The following is a 13535-nucleotide window of genomic DNA, read 5'->3' on the forward strand; positions in this document are numbered from 1 at the left end:
GGAGTAAAGTAAACATAAGTACTGGCCTAGTCCATTTATAAATGGAGGGGAGAGTCTTAACGATAAGCAAAGTTATTTTTATGATAAAATGGTCAGTCCCGTTCGTTGCGGGCGATTCGGTGCCATAGGTTCGAGTCCCAGCTATGGCATGAACAATTTGTGAGGCCAGAAAGGATTTAATTATTCCTTACGCCCGTGCGTTTATATCTATGTATATACTAGTCAAACCAGACATACATATAATATATATATATATATATATATATATTCATACATAAAATACATACATACTTACATACATAGAACATACATACATGGGTCATTCTACACGAGGGGGTCTAATTATGTAAACAATGTGCAACAACGGAATGATAATCAAACTTGTTTAAAACTTTTTCTAACTCGCATGTTGGGATTCCCGTATTGGCAAAACATGAGGTGAATGAGGTCTCTATGGGTTGTTGTTTTATAGAGGATTGACTGTAAACTTATATTATAGCAAAATAACTTACATAGAAACTTGTTGAAATCGCATTAAGAAGATTTTCTATGATTTCAAGGGGAGTCATTATTCTATGGGGGTCAGTTTTCAACGTGTGAGGGGTCGTAGTACTACGGGTTTTTCAGCTGGGAGTCAGTTTTCTCCTGTAGAAAAGTGACTCCCTTTGCTGTAGAAATGTGACCGGGGAGTCAGTATTCTACGGGAGTGAAAATACCACGTGACACTTGTTCCCAGGCTTGGTGTACGCTACAACAGCTTGCTCCAAATGTGCACATTAAACAATTTTACATTCCATTCCATTTAAACGTCTAGCTCTCTTACAGAGTAGACCGGCCTCGGTAGCGTTGTGGTTAAGCCATCGGCCTACAGGCTGGTAGGTACTGGGTTCGGATCCCAGTCGAGGCATGGGATTTTTAATCCAGATACCGACTCCAAACCCTGAGCGAGTGCTCCGCAAGGCTCAATGGGTAGGTGTAAACCACTTGCACCGACCAGTGATCCATAACTGGTTCAACAAAGGCTATGGTTTGTGCTATCCTGCCTGTGGGAAGTGCAAATAAAAGATTCCTTGCTGGTAATCGGAAAGAGTAGCCCATGAAGTGGCGACAACGGGTTTCCTCTCAAAATCTGTGTAGTCCTTAACCATATGTCTGACGCCATATAACCGTAAATAAAATGTTGAGTGCGTCGTTAAATAAAATATTTCTGTTTCTTTTCTTTCTGAACAGGTTTTTTAGACTGAAGATAGTTCGATTTGCTGTTCTTGAAGTTTCATTGCAGTAAACAAAAATAAATTTTAAAATGGAAAGTGAAATCTAGAAACTAAATTTTAGAATGGAAAATGAAACCTAGAAACTAAATTTTGAAATGGAAAGTGAAACCTAGAAACTTAATTATAAAATGGAAAGTGAAACCTAGAAACTTAATTGCCCTAACATAATATGTGCAGACGTTTATGTAAATGAATGCGTCGTTAAATAAAACATTTTTCTTGCTTTCTTACAGAGTACTCGGGCTAGGGATGGGCGTGCTTGAACGTCTTGGATATGGGCACGTAAAATGAGTTCCCATACCCATATGGCTAGCTAGAGCCCAGTAGTAATAGTGCTTGGCTGAGACGTAATGGTTCACAAGATTGATCGCCATAGGTGCACCCATCAGGATTCATCCCGTCCCAGACAGTTACTACCCAGTCACATCAGGCACGTATCCGAGGCCGTACGTGATGTGTGTATAAGCTTGTCTATAGACGTAATGGTTCACAAGATTGATCGCCATAGGTGCACCCATCACGATTCATCCCGTCACATCAGGCACGTATCCGAGGCCGTACGTGATGTGTGTATAAGCTTGTCTATAAACGTAATGGTTCACAAGATTGATCGCCATAGGTGCACCCATCAGGATTCATCCCGTCCCAGACAGTTAGTACCCAGTCACATCAGGCACGTATCCGAGGCCGTACGTGATGTGTGTATAAGCTTGTCTATAGACGTAATGGTTCACAAGATTGATCGCCATAGGTGCACCCATCACGATTCATCCCGTCACATCAGGCACGTATCCGAGGCCGTACGTGATGTGTGTATAAGCTTGTCTATAAACGTAATGGTTCACAAGATTGATCGCCATAGGTGCACCCATCAGGATTCATCCCGTCCCAGCCAGTTAGTACCCAGTCACACCAGGCACGTATCCGAGGCCGTACGCCATGTGTGTATAAAGCTTATCTATAGACGGGGAAGTGCATTTAAAAGGACCGTAATGCTTTATTGGCAGCAACAGTTTAAAAGTTTGTTTTGTTTAACGACACCACTGGAGCACATTAATTATTTATTGGCTGTTGGATGTCAAACATTTGGTAATTCTGACTCGTAGTCATCAGAGGAAACCCGCTACATTGTTCCTAATGTAGCAAGGGATCTTTTATCATATGCACTTTCCCACAGACAGGAAAGCACATACCACGTCATTTGACCAGTTGCGGTGCACTAGTTGGAATGAGAAAAAACCCTAATCAGTTGAATGATTCACTGAGGTGGTTGGATCCTGTGACACAAGCACCTCAGGCGAGCACTCAACCGATTGAACTGAATCCCACCCCTGGGCAGTAACAGGTTTCTCATCTTATAGTCTAGTACACCAGATGAAATGGCTAGACTACAGGGGCTATACAGTGGGATACACTGTTGATGAGTAGACCCGTCGCCCGGGGTGCGATGTCTTTCAGGATCGATTCCCCCTCTATGGTCTCGCATCCACATACATCCCCTACTCTCCCCCAAACTAAAAACAAATTTGTTGAACAAAAACCACTTACCACAGGACAGCACATACCATTGCCAGTCGTGGCACACTGGTTGATGTGGAAAACTCCAGAATGGGGCAACATTAAAAGACAAGGAAATGTTTTATTTAACAACGCACTTAACTCTTTATTTACGGTTATATGGCGTCAGAGAAACGAAGGCAATTTTATTTGACTACACTCTCAACACATTTTATTTACGGTTATGGCATCAAACATGTGGTTAAGGACCACACAGATATTAAGAGGAAATCCGCTGTCGCCACTTCATAGGCTACTATTTTCGATTAGCAGCAAGGGATATTTTATATGCACCATCCCACAGACAGGGTAATACATACCACAGCCTTTGATATGGCAGTCATGGTGCACTGGCTGGAACGAGAAATAGCCCAATGGGCCCACCGACGGGGATCGATCCCAGAGCGAACGTGCATCGAACTAGCGCTTTACCACTTTAGCGCTTTACCAATTAAAAGACAAAGACGAGTTCATATTAAAATATTGTTTATTACTTTCAAATGAATCTGCTGAAGACATGGTGTGTATTGTTCAATACAAATGCTATTTCACTCTATATACATCAATGCAAATGTAAAGCTGTCAATATCGGTGTTTCTATAGATTTTGTTTATACCATAAACATTTATACCCATTGCAAAGATCATAATTTACCGTACATTATTCAAAACTACTACGTCAGGTCAAACATCCAAGTTAATAATCAACGAGCCACCATGGGTCTTATGGATACCAAGGCCTAGTTTATTAAAATCATAATTGTGTTTGCATTTTGCTTTAGTAAATATTCAACCATAGGCGAAGGAAACGGGTGGGGGTGGGGGTGGGGGTGGGACGGCAGTAGTAGTGGCAATGGTTTATATATATTTATATATGTGTGCGTGTGCCACCCCATACATTTTGGCACCTTCCTACGCCACTGTATACAATTGTGAGGTGTGGTTTCGAGTTTATTAAAACTATTGTTGTGTTTGTATTTTGCATTAGTCAATTACTTTTTTACATGGGTGGGTGAGACTGCAACTTTTAATCATTATTAAAATGAAAAAATGTATGTTATTTTAATTTTGCTGGACATCTTGCAAAGATATTGTTAACTCAACAAAACAACTGAAGGTTTATTTTAATTTTGCTGAACATCTTCCAAAGATATTTTTAACTGAACAACTGCAGGTTTATTTTGTTCCCTGGACCGTTTGTAAATATTTCTAACATAATTACACACATGTACAGTAACAGGATATAGCTTACAGACCACATATTTAAAACATATGAATACGTAACATCTTCCAGCGATGCTTAACGCTTTATTCCTTTCCCAATAGAATTCAGACCATACAGTACTAAACTAGGCCACAAAAAAGATGTTTGTTTTGTTTAACAACACCACTAGAGCACACTGATTTATTTATCATCGGCTAGTGGATGTAAAATAGTAGTTTTTACATACTTTAAGAAAGGAAACCCACTAATGTTCCCATTAGTAGCAAGGGATAGCACATACCACGGCCACCGATATACCAGTCGTAGTGCTGGAGCGACAAATAGCTCAATGGGTCCACTGATGGGGATCGATCCCAGACTGACCGTGCATTAAGTGAGCTCTTTCTCACTGGGAATAGTTGGTGTTTTTTTTTAAAGTTCATAATGATCTCAAATGAAAACTCCAGAGCATTAGTAATTACCCAACGACTCCCAAGATTCACAGTGGCCAGTTCAGGAGCAGATCCAACGGGAAGGTGCACTGCATGGATTTAACACACACTTTAGACAGACAGCTGAGGTATGTGCCCAGGGCAGCGTGCTTGAACACACAAGAACTAACCAACCATCTATGCCTAGTTGATGTTTTTGGTGGTTTATGCACTGTATGGATTTAACACACACTTTGGACAGACAGCTGAGGTATGTGCCCAGGGCAGAGTGCTTGAACACACAAGAACTAACCAACCATCTATACCTAGTTGATGTTTTTGGTGGTTTATGCACTGTATGGATTTAACACACACTTTAGACCAGGCTGTTTATCACCATTTCACAACAGAATTCAAACTGTACATTAATAAGCGACCACTCTGGAAGCATCAAATCTATGAGATTTTACAAAATATTTCACAACAAATCATCACCTTTACAGTTTGTAGGTTTATCTGTGAACGTGTGGTAAAGATGTGAACATCGTAATGTAATTTAAAGCTCTTGATGAACATTTTGCTAAATATTTCACAAGGAAATAATGGAATCTTTACAGGTTGTAGAAATATTACTCGTGTCTTACCGAAAATTAAAATAATAATAATAATAATTAAAAAAAAAAAAAAAAAAATTAAAATGAGATCGACTTACGATGCCATACACACATATATTTACAAAAAGATAGCATCATTATTTCCAGTCTAAATATTTTATTTGTAATTACTGTACACTTGAAAACCACGATACCTTCCATTCTAACGCACACTACAATTGTGACTTTCAGCTTCAGTCAAAGAGTTTGGCCATTGAAGTCAACTGTTCTTCAAAATCTTTTAAAGTTTAAAAAATATCTTATGTTCTTCATACTAGTTAAAAAATATCTTACGTTCTTCATACTATGGAAGTTCAAAAATATCTTGTAACTGTTTTCCAGAAGAGCCATTTTTCTGTTAACGCAGATCGTATTAGTAAATATTCATTATTGAACAAAAGTATTTGCTTCTTTTTTTAATACTTATCCTCACCTCTCATCAAAATGAACCCCCCCCTACCCCCACCCCTTCCTCCTTTCACTGCAAACATCCAGTCAATGATATGGTTATGATCTTTCATGACCTCAAGGGCGAGTGGTCAGGTCTGTGAATGAAACAAAAATCATATATCCACAACAGCGCCAATTTAGAATAAAGTTGTTCAGTGTGTCTTAATGGAACAGGAATTCGATATTTGGCCTAAAAAAAAAAAAAAAATTGTGTTTCCAGTTTCCCAACCTTCCCTAATTTTATGTAGCGACCCTGAAATTTTTTGAAGCAAAAATGAAAAATAAATGAATAAAATAAGAATAATAAAAAAAAAATCATAATCCCTGATTTTTTTGCAATCAGCAAACTAGATTTTATTTTGTTCCGACACCACTAGAGCAAACATGCTACATGTTTCCATTAGCAGCAAGGGATTTTATATATGCACTTTCTCACACGCGGCACATACCACAGCGTTTGATACACCATCCATTATGACACCGATGGTAACTGACGTAGCCGTGATATGAATTACCGTAAAATTGATGGCTCTTTTCTGCTGCTGAATAAAACGTATTGCAGTTGGTTGACACAGTATGATTTTTTTTTTTTTTTTAGCTCTATTTGGAATGCGAATCGAAAAAAAAGGTTTACCAAAGGATTAAATGTAAATGATTAATATGGTAATATCTTAAAAGGCATCCCATAAGAGAGAAATTAATCACTCTCCTCAATTTTATTTGAAGGCGAGGTCTGTTGATATAAATGTTTGGAACATAAATACTGGGATTTTCTTCTTCTGTTTTCAAACTGTGCCAAAACAACTTTCACAGAATTGACCCACTTGGCAATGCACAGGCCGATCCCTAGCTTTATCAAATAAAACCCACTCAATTCAGCCATACAATTTAAACTCGCCAAAATGTCCAACACTATTTTGAGCCCAGCTGCAGACTTGGATTTATACATTACAACCACAGAGGATGTTGTCATCATTTCGACACATGTTTCTAAACACCCAGTAAGTTATGAAGTTCGTCATCATCCATGACCGCGTCACTGTCGTCGCTGTCCGCGATCGTCTCTGGTTCAGCGGGTGGGGTCGCTGGTTCTCCTACGATTTCTTTCACAGCCGCTTCACGCCTGGCTGCCTCGTGGGCGAACGACTCGGCAGTTCCCTTGATGATTTCCTCTATTCGGGCGTTCAAGTCGCGTCTCTCCTGAAAGCAAACACATTTATTAATCATCAGCTATTGCACGTCAAACATTTCCAGTGTTTCTGCCAGAAAGACATAGTGCTATGGAATTGAATGAACAGGGGGTATGGGGCCTCCCCCAGAAAGACATAGCGCTATGGAATTGAATGCAACAGGGGGTATGGGGCCTCCCCCAGAAAGACATAGCGCTATGGAACTGAATGCAACAGGGGGTATGGGGCCTCCCCCAGAAAGACATAGCGCTATGGAACTGAATGCAACAGGGGGTATGGGGCCTCCCCCAGAAAGACATAGCGCTATGGAACTGAATGCAACAGGGGGTATGGGGCCTCCCCCAGAAAGACATAGCGCTATGGAACTGAATGCAACAGGGGGTATGGGGCCTCCCCCAGAAAGACATAGCGCTATGGAACTGAATGCAACAGGGGGTATGGGGCCTCCCCCAGAAAGACATAGCGCTATGGAACTGAATGCAACAGGGGGTATGGGGCCTCCCCCAGAAAGACATAGCGCTATGGAACTGAATGCAACAGGGGGTATGGGGCCTCCCCCAGAAAGACATAGCGCTATGGAATTGAATGCAACAGGGGGTATGCGGCCTCCCCCAGAAAGAAAATGGGTTAAGTTTAGGGTTGGGGTTAAGTAAATCATACAGTAATGATAAGAGTAATAATTTTTTTTAAAGTTTAACTTAAATTATTTTGGTATGGCGCTATACCCGTTTTACCTCAGGCAGAAACCCTGATTTGGTAATTTTGATGTATAGTCTTAGAGAGGAAACCCGCTACATTTTCCATTAGCAGCAAAGGATCTTTTATATGCATCATTCCACAGACAGGACAGCACATACCGTGGCCTTTGATATACCAGTTGTGGTGCACTGGCTGAAACAAGAAATAGCCCAATGTGTCCACCAACGGGGATCGATCTCAGATCGCCCACGCATGAAGCAAGTGCTTTACCACTGGGCTACGTCCCGAGCCCTCAAAGAAAGAAAACTATACTTACGCTCATTTCTTCCTCATCATCGTCGTCTTGGAAACTCGTCATCGGTGCCAACCGCTTCAGTTCCTGTGATATTGGCACGGACTTGTTAAGAAGAGACTGTGTTGGATTATTGAACAGATTTGTCGATAATGGTCCCGGGGGGTGAGCTCCCCTTCCCTCCTCCATCGAATCGACACTCGTCTTTAAGAGAGGGGAATTGTTCACGTTGGGACTAGAATCGACGTCGTGATTCGATATCGGGGAGTTCAGATTGACTGGCGTTAAATTGCTGTTATCCGATGCAACGTCCGGTAGCGGAAGATCCAGCAGTCCCGTTTTAACAATCCCAGAATGCTTTGCTATAGTCTTTTCTGGATGCTCAACCTCGTCTTTTGTAGAATTTTCCACGGCACCGTTCCCAGAATGCACCACAGGACTGTCGGACACAGTCGCGTCTGTATGTAATGAACTGACAGTCGTGGAATTTTCCGATATATTTAGCACACCACTTGGCAGTGGCGTATTGTTTTTGACAGATTTGTCGACGCTGTTTTCCGATATGACATTTTCGACTGGGGGTTTAGTTTGTTCCGTCCGTTCCTCTGGATTAATTAAACTTAATCCTGGAATTACACTATTCGTATTACTCATTGACCAAGACGGTCTTTCCTTTTCGTCTTTAATTGACGAGTCTTTTGGTAACGGTGAGTCGAACGCAGAAATGTTCAACGACAAATTAACATCCTTGTTCCCGTCAACAATGTCGTTCTGTTTCATGTCGTTTGGTGTGGAGCCACCTGGTGGGAGAAGAAAACAACTACAGTGAAACCTCTCAAGACCAGACCCTCTGTAAATCGGACGTTTTTCAGACCCTTTTTAAAACCCAGTACATAACTGAACCTATCTAAACCAGATCCCTATTAATACTGGACATTTTCATTGGTCCCACTGGTGTCCGGTATACAGGGGTTTCACTGTATTTAGAAAATGTTTGCTTTAAAAATTCATATTAGGAGGGCACGAGATGCCAGGACACTACAGAAGTAAAAACTTGCTGATGTTGAAAATAGGAAATGTGGAAGAAGTTAAAAATGGCAGATGTAAGAGAGAGGGGTGATGTTGGGAGGGAATACAATAGATGTTTGACAACACTCCAGCACAAAAGAGAGAGAGAGGGAGGGGGGGTGGGGGATATATATATATATCTATATATATAGAGAGAGAGAGAGAGAGGCGAGAACAAAGGGAAGAGGAAGAACAAAAGTTTGCTGCTGCCATATAGGCTGTTGTTATTGAATAAGATTATACATGTACTTTTTGAATATATTTTCCCCAGACAGGATAGTACAGAAATGTAGATTGACAAGTGTTTGTCCTCATTAACCTTTAGACTACTGGATTAATTTTTAACAAAAACCACGTTGAGTGGGTACAAGTTTATAATTTTTACTCACATATATTCATTAAATGTTTCATAAATACATGAAATAAAGTTCATATATGAATCGGTAAGTATTATTTTCGTGTCTTTTTTAGTAATTTTTATTATTTTAGATCAGCTAATGGTGATTAAAATTAGGCAAAAAATCGAAAAATTTGCGTTTACTTACGGGCATTTGTGGCCAGCTGTCCAGTATTTATGTCCATTATTCCCGATAACAGTGGTTTTCTGACCAGATTTTTTTTTAAAACCCGAACTACGATTCATATTGCAATATTTGGTAATTTTCGTTGTTGGTAAAACGATCAAATTTATTATCAAATTAGCTTTTACAATCAGCTATCGATCCCTGAAAATTACCGCGACGTGCCGCCATTGTTGTCAAGCGAAAATACTTGCCGAAAACCACTTTTTGAACTCAAAATTTCAAGGTATTTTCAATTGAAAAAATCAAAACAAAAACCACCATTTTGAAAAAAAATCTTTTTTCTTTAATTATATTTCCGTTTCCGGTGAGTGTCGTGTGCAAAACGGCGGGAAATATGAATTGGGGAATGCACTCGACTGACGTGACGTCGGGCGAGATATCTCGCCTGCAGTAGTCAGAAGGTTAAAAGTTAATGAGATATCATGCAAGTTTCCAGGATAATCACAGGGTACAGTATTTCAAAATGTCAGGCAACTGGAAAGTGGTATAATATGGAATTCAAAACAGAGAGGAGAGAAAGGCTGTAGTGGGGGAAAAACGGGAAATAGAAAACTAAAGACCCAACAACAAACCTTCAGTGATCTGTTTGTCGACATTCTCCTTGTTTTCTTTTCTCTCTTTCTTCCTGATTTCTCCAACCTACACAGACACAAAAGAAAGGAATGTTCAATGATACCTCAGCACATTTTAAACTATGGCTACAAAAACAGGCATCCGATTTGAGGAGTTCGGTTTCTGTTTAAATCATCCTGAATTGTCAAAATAATGTAATGTAAATATGGTTTAAATCATCCTGAATTGTCAAAATAATGTAATGTAAATATGGTTTAAATCATCCTGAATTGTAAAAATAATGTAATGTAAATATGGTTTAAATCATCCTGAATTGTAAAAATAATGTAATGTAAATATGGTTTAAATCATCCTGAATTGTAAAAATAATGTAATGTAAATATGGTTTAAGCTGAACACCAAAAATCAGTAACAATTTGGCGAATATGTCCAGAAAATCTGTATTCAAATTTTAGTAATATTTAACTGAACAGAATTATTTTTTAAAATAGCTATACACATACAAACAACACACGGTTTTCTAGTTAAGACTTTCGGCAACTTGGTAATGAAACATATCTGCCAAATCCAACTTCAAACTGCATTTGTCCATTTAGCTATGTGTAAATAATCTTCTTACACTTTAGACCCAAAATGTCACTATATTTGTCCATTGAGCTAGGTGTAAATAATCTTCTTACACTTTAGACCCAAAAGCTCACTACATTTGCAACCTGTAATGTATCATTATGTCCATAATCTCTTGAAATGACTGCACCAGGTAGGTGTAAGGCCACTACATCCTCTTCTCTCTCACTAACCAACTAAGAACTAACCCACTGTCCTGGACAGACAGCCCAGATAGCTGAGGTGTGTGACTAGGACAGTGTGCTTGAACCTTAAATTGGATATAAGCACGACAATAATTTGAAACAAAAAATAAAGCTTTACCTGTTGGAGTTAGCTATGTCTAAATAATTCTTACACTTTAGACCCAAAATCTGGTATTTGTGGAAGCACAGAATCTCACTAAATGTGCAACGTATATTATATCATTATGTCGTCTCTTGAAATGACTGTAATTGAAAAATTTATATATAACAAATTAAAATAAAATTTTGTTACCCGGATAAAAACAGTTTATCTATTGCTGAAATGTTGGGCATTAATTGTAAATAATGAACATGTTGTTTAAGTTTTGAGAATGAGGTATTTCCGTACAGTATATTAGTTGGGTTAGCTTTACCTGTTGGAGTGTATCGGCATCGCCCATCAAGAAGAGAGCTTTAAACTTGTTGTAGATCACCTCCGCCTTCTGTCGGATCCGGTCACTCGCTTTATACTTCCGACACTGAAAAGTTAAAACCAAGTTATTATAATAGAAAGCAACTCCTGAAAAAGTTTGTTTTGTTTAACGATACCATTAGAGCACACTGATTAATTAATCATCGGCTGTTGGATGACAAACATTTGGTAATGCAACTCCTGAAAGTTGGATGACAAACATTTGGTAATGCAACTCCTGAAAGTTGGATGACAAACATTTGGTAATGCAACTCCTGAAAGTTGGATGACAAACATTTGGTAATGCAACTCCTGAAAGTTGGATGACAAACATACGGTAATGCAACTCCTGAAAGTTGGATGACAAACATTTGGTAATGCAACTCCTGAAAGTTGGATGACAAACATACGGTAATGCAACTCCTGAAAGTTGGATGACAAACATACGGTAATGCAACTCCTTAAAGTTGGATGACAAACATACGGTAATGCAACTCCTGAAAGTTGGATGACAAACATTTGGTAATGCAACTCCTGAAAGTTGGATGACAAACATACGGTAATGCAACTCCTGAAAGTTGGATGACAAACATACGGTAATGCAACTCCTGAAAGTTGGATGACAAACATACGGTAATGCAACTCCTGAAAGTTGGATGACAAACATACGGTAATGCAACTCCTGAAAGTTGGATGACAAACATTTGGTAATGCAACTCCTGAAAGTTGGATGACAAACATACGGTAATGCAACTCCTGAAAGTTGGATGACAAACATACGGTAATGCAACTCCTGAAAGTTGGATGACAAACATTTGGTAATGACAAACATACGGTAATGCAACTCCTGAAAGTTGGATGACAAACATTTGGTAATGCAACTCCTGAAAGTTGGATGACAAACATACGGTAATGCAACTCCTGAAAGTTGGATGACAAACATTTGGTAATGCAACTCCTGAAAGTTGGATGACAAACATTTGGTAATGCAACTCAAGTTGGATGACAAACATTTGGTAATGCAACTCCTGAAAGTTGGATAACAAACATACGGTAATGCAACTCCTGAAAGTTGGATGACAAACATTTGGTAATGCAACTCCTGAAAGTTGGATGACAAACAAACATATGGTAATGCAACTCCTGAAAGTTGTTTTACTTTAAAAAAAGAAAACCATGAAACTTTTCACACCTATTTATTTTCAATGGGTGTTATGGTGTTGTATTATATGTTGAAGTTTGCCTTGTTGCTCGACTTTCTAGCCACAATAACCCCATTCTGTTATTTGTAAATTCGAGGCTTGTTAACTGTTTTCAAATTTACGATTTATCTTTGAGAAGATAAATGACTGACTTTCTTCATGGTGTTCATGATGTCCGGATTCTTCTGCAGCATCACTTTGTTGACTGGTAATGCTTCCAAATCCTGCATGATCGCCACACATTTATCAACATCCTAAAAAAAAAAAAAAAAAAACCCCCAACATTAAAGATCTTTCAGCTTAGCAGGGCTTCTAGATTATGGTAGCCCCACTCCCATGGCTAGTGATATTCAATATTGGGCTAGTAAATAACTACTACTGCCATGCCCAACGGCTAGTGAATTTATTTGGTCAAGAAAGAAAGAAAGAAATGTTTTATTTAACGACGCACTCAACACATTTTATTTACGGTTATATGGCATCAGACATATGGTTACGGACCACACAGATTTTGAGAGAAAACCCGCTGTCACCACTATATGGGCTACTCTTCCGATTAGCAGCAAGGGATCTTTTATTTGCGCTTCCCACAGGCAGGATAGCACAAACCATGGCCTTTGTTGAACCAGTTATGGATCACTGGTCGGTGCAAGTGGTTTACACCGACCCATTGAGCCGTGCGGAGCACTCACTCAGGGTTTGGAGTCGGTATCTGGATTAAAAATCCCATGCTCGACTGGGATCCGAACCCAGTACCTACCAGCCTGTAGACCGATGGCCTACCACGACGCCGGTTTATTATTTGGTCAAATAATGCAGCTAAGTCTATTTTGTAAATATAAACATCCTGCCCCCATCCGCTCTGTCTGTCTGTCTGTCTGTCTCTGACTGTCTGACTGTCTGTCTGTGTCTGTCTGTCTGTCTGTCTCTGACTGACTGTCTGTCTGACTCTCTCTCTCTCTCTCTCTCTCTCTCTCTCTCATGAACGAGAAATAGGCCAATGGGGCCACCGACGGTATGTTTTATTGAATAACTGGGAAGTGTGTGTTTGTGTGTGTGTGTGTGGGGGGGGGGGGGGGTGTCACCATTTTAAATG

The 13535-nt window shown here is 39.6% G+C and overlaps 1 protein-coding gene across 2 annotated transcripts in view; it reads right to left on the reverse strand.

The window, feature by feature from the left end:
* Positions 1 to 3300: 3300 nt before the first annotated feature.
* The window catches only part of LOC121373790 (hepatoma-derived growth factor-related protein 2-like), a 52038-nt gene continuing 41803 nt past the window's right edge, over positions 3301 to 13535 (reverse strand). For both annotated transcript variants that reach the window (XM_041500552.1, XM_041500551.1), the window contains exons 15-19: positions 12592 to 12693; positions 11200 to 11304; positions 9974 to 10040; positions 7774 to 8549; positions 3301 to 6768 (exon numbers count right to left, since the gene is read on the reverse strand). In XM_041500552.1, the coding sequence (XP_041356486.1) occupies positions 6559 to 6768; positions 7774 to 8549; positions 9974 to 10040; positions 11200 to 11304; positions 12592 to 12693 (1260 nt within the window). In that variant the 3' untranslated portion in view covers positions 3301 to 6558. The remainder of the gene's footprint in view (positions 6769 to 7773; positions 8550 to 9973; positions 10041 to 11199; positions 11305 to 12591; positions 12694 to 13535) is intronic.

Source organism: Gigantopelta aegis, chromosome 5 (genome assembly GCF_016097555.1).
Source record: "Gigantopelta aegis isolate Gae_Host chromosome 5, Gae_host_genome, whole genome shotgun sequence".
In the NCBI taxonomy this organism is placed as follows: Eukaryota; Metazoa; Mollusca; class Gastropoda; order Neomphalida; family Peltospiridae; genus Gigantopelta; species Gigantopelta aegis.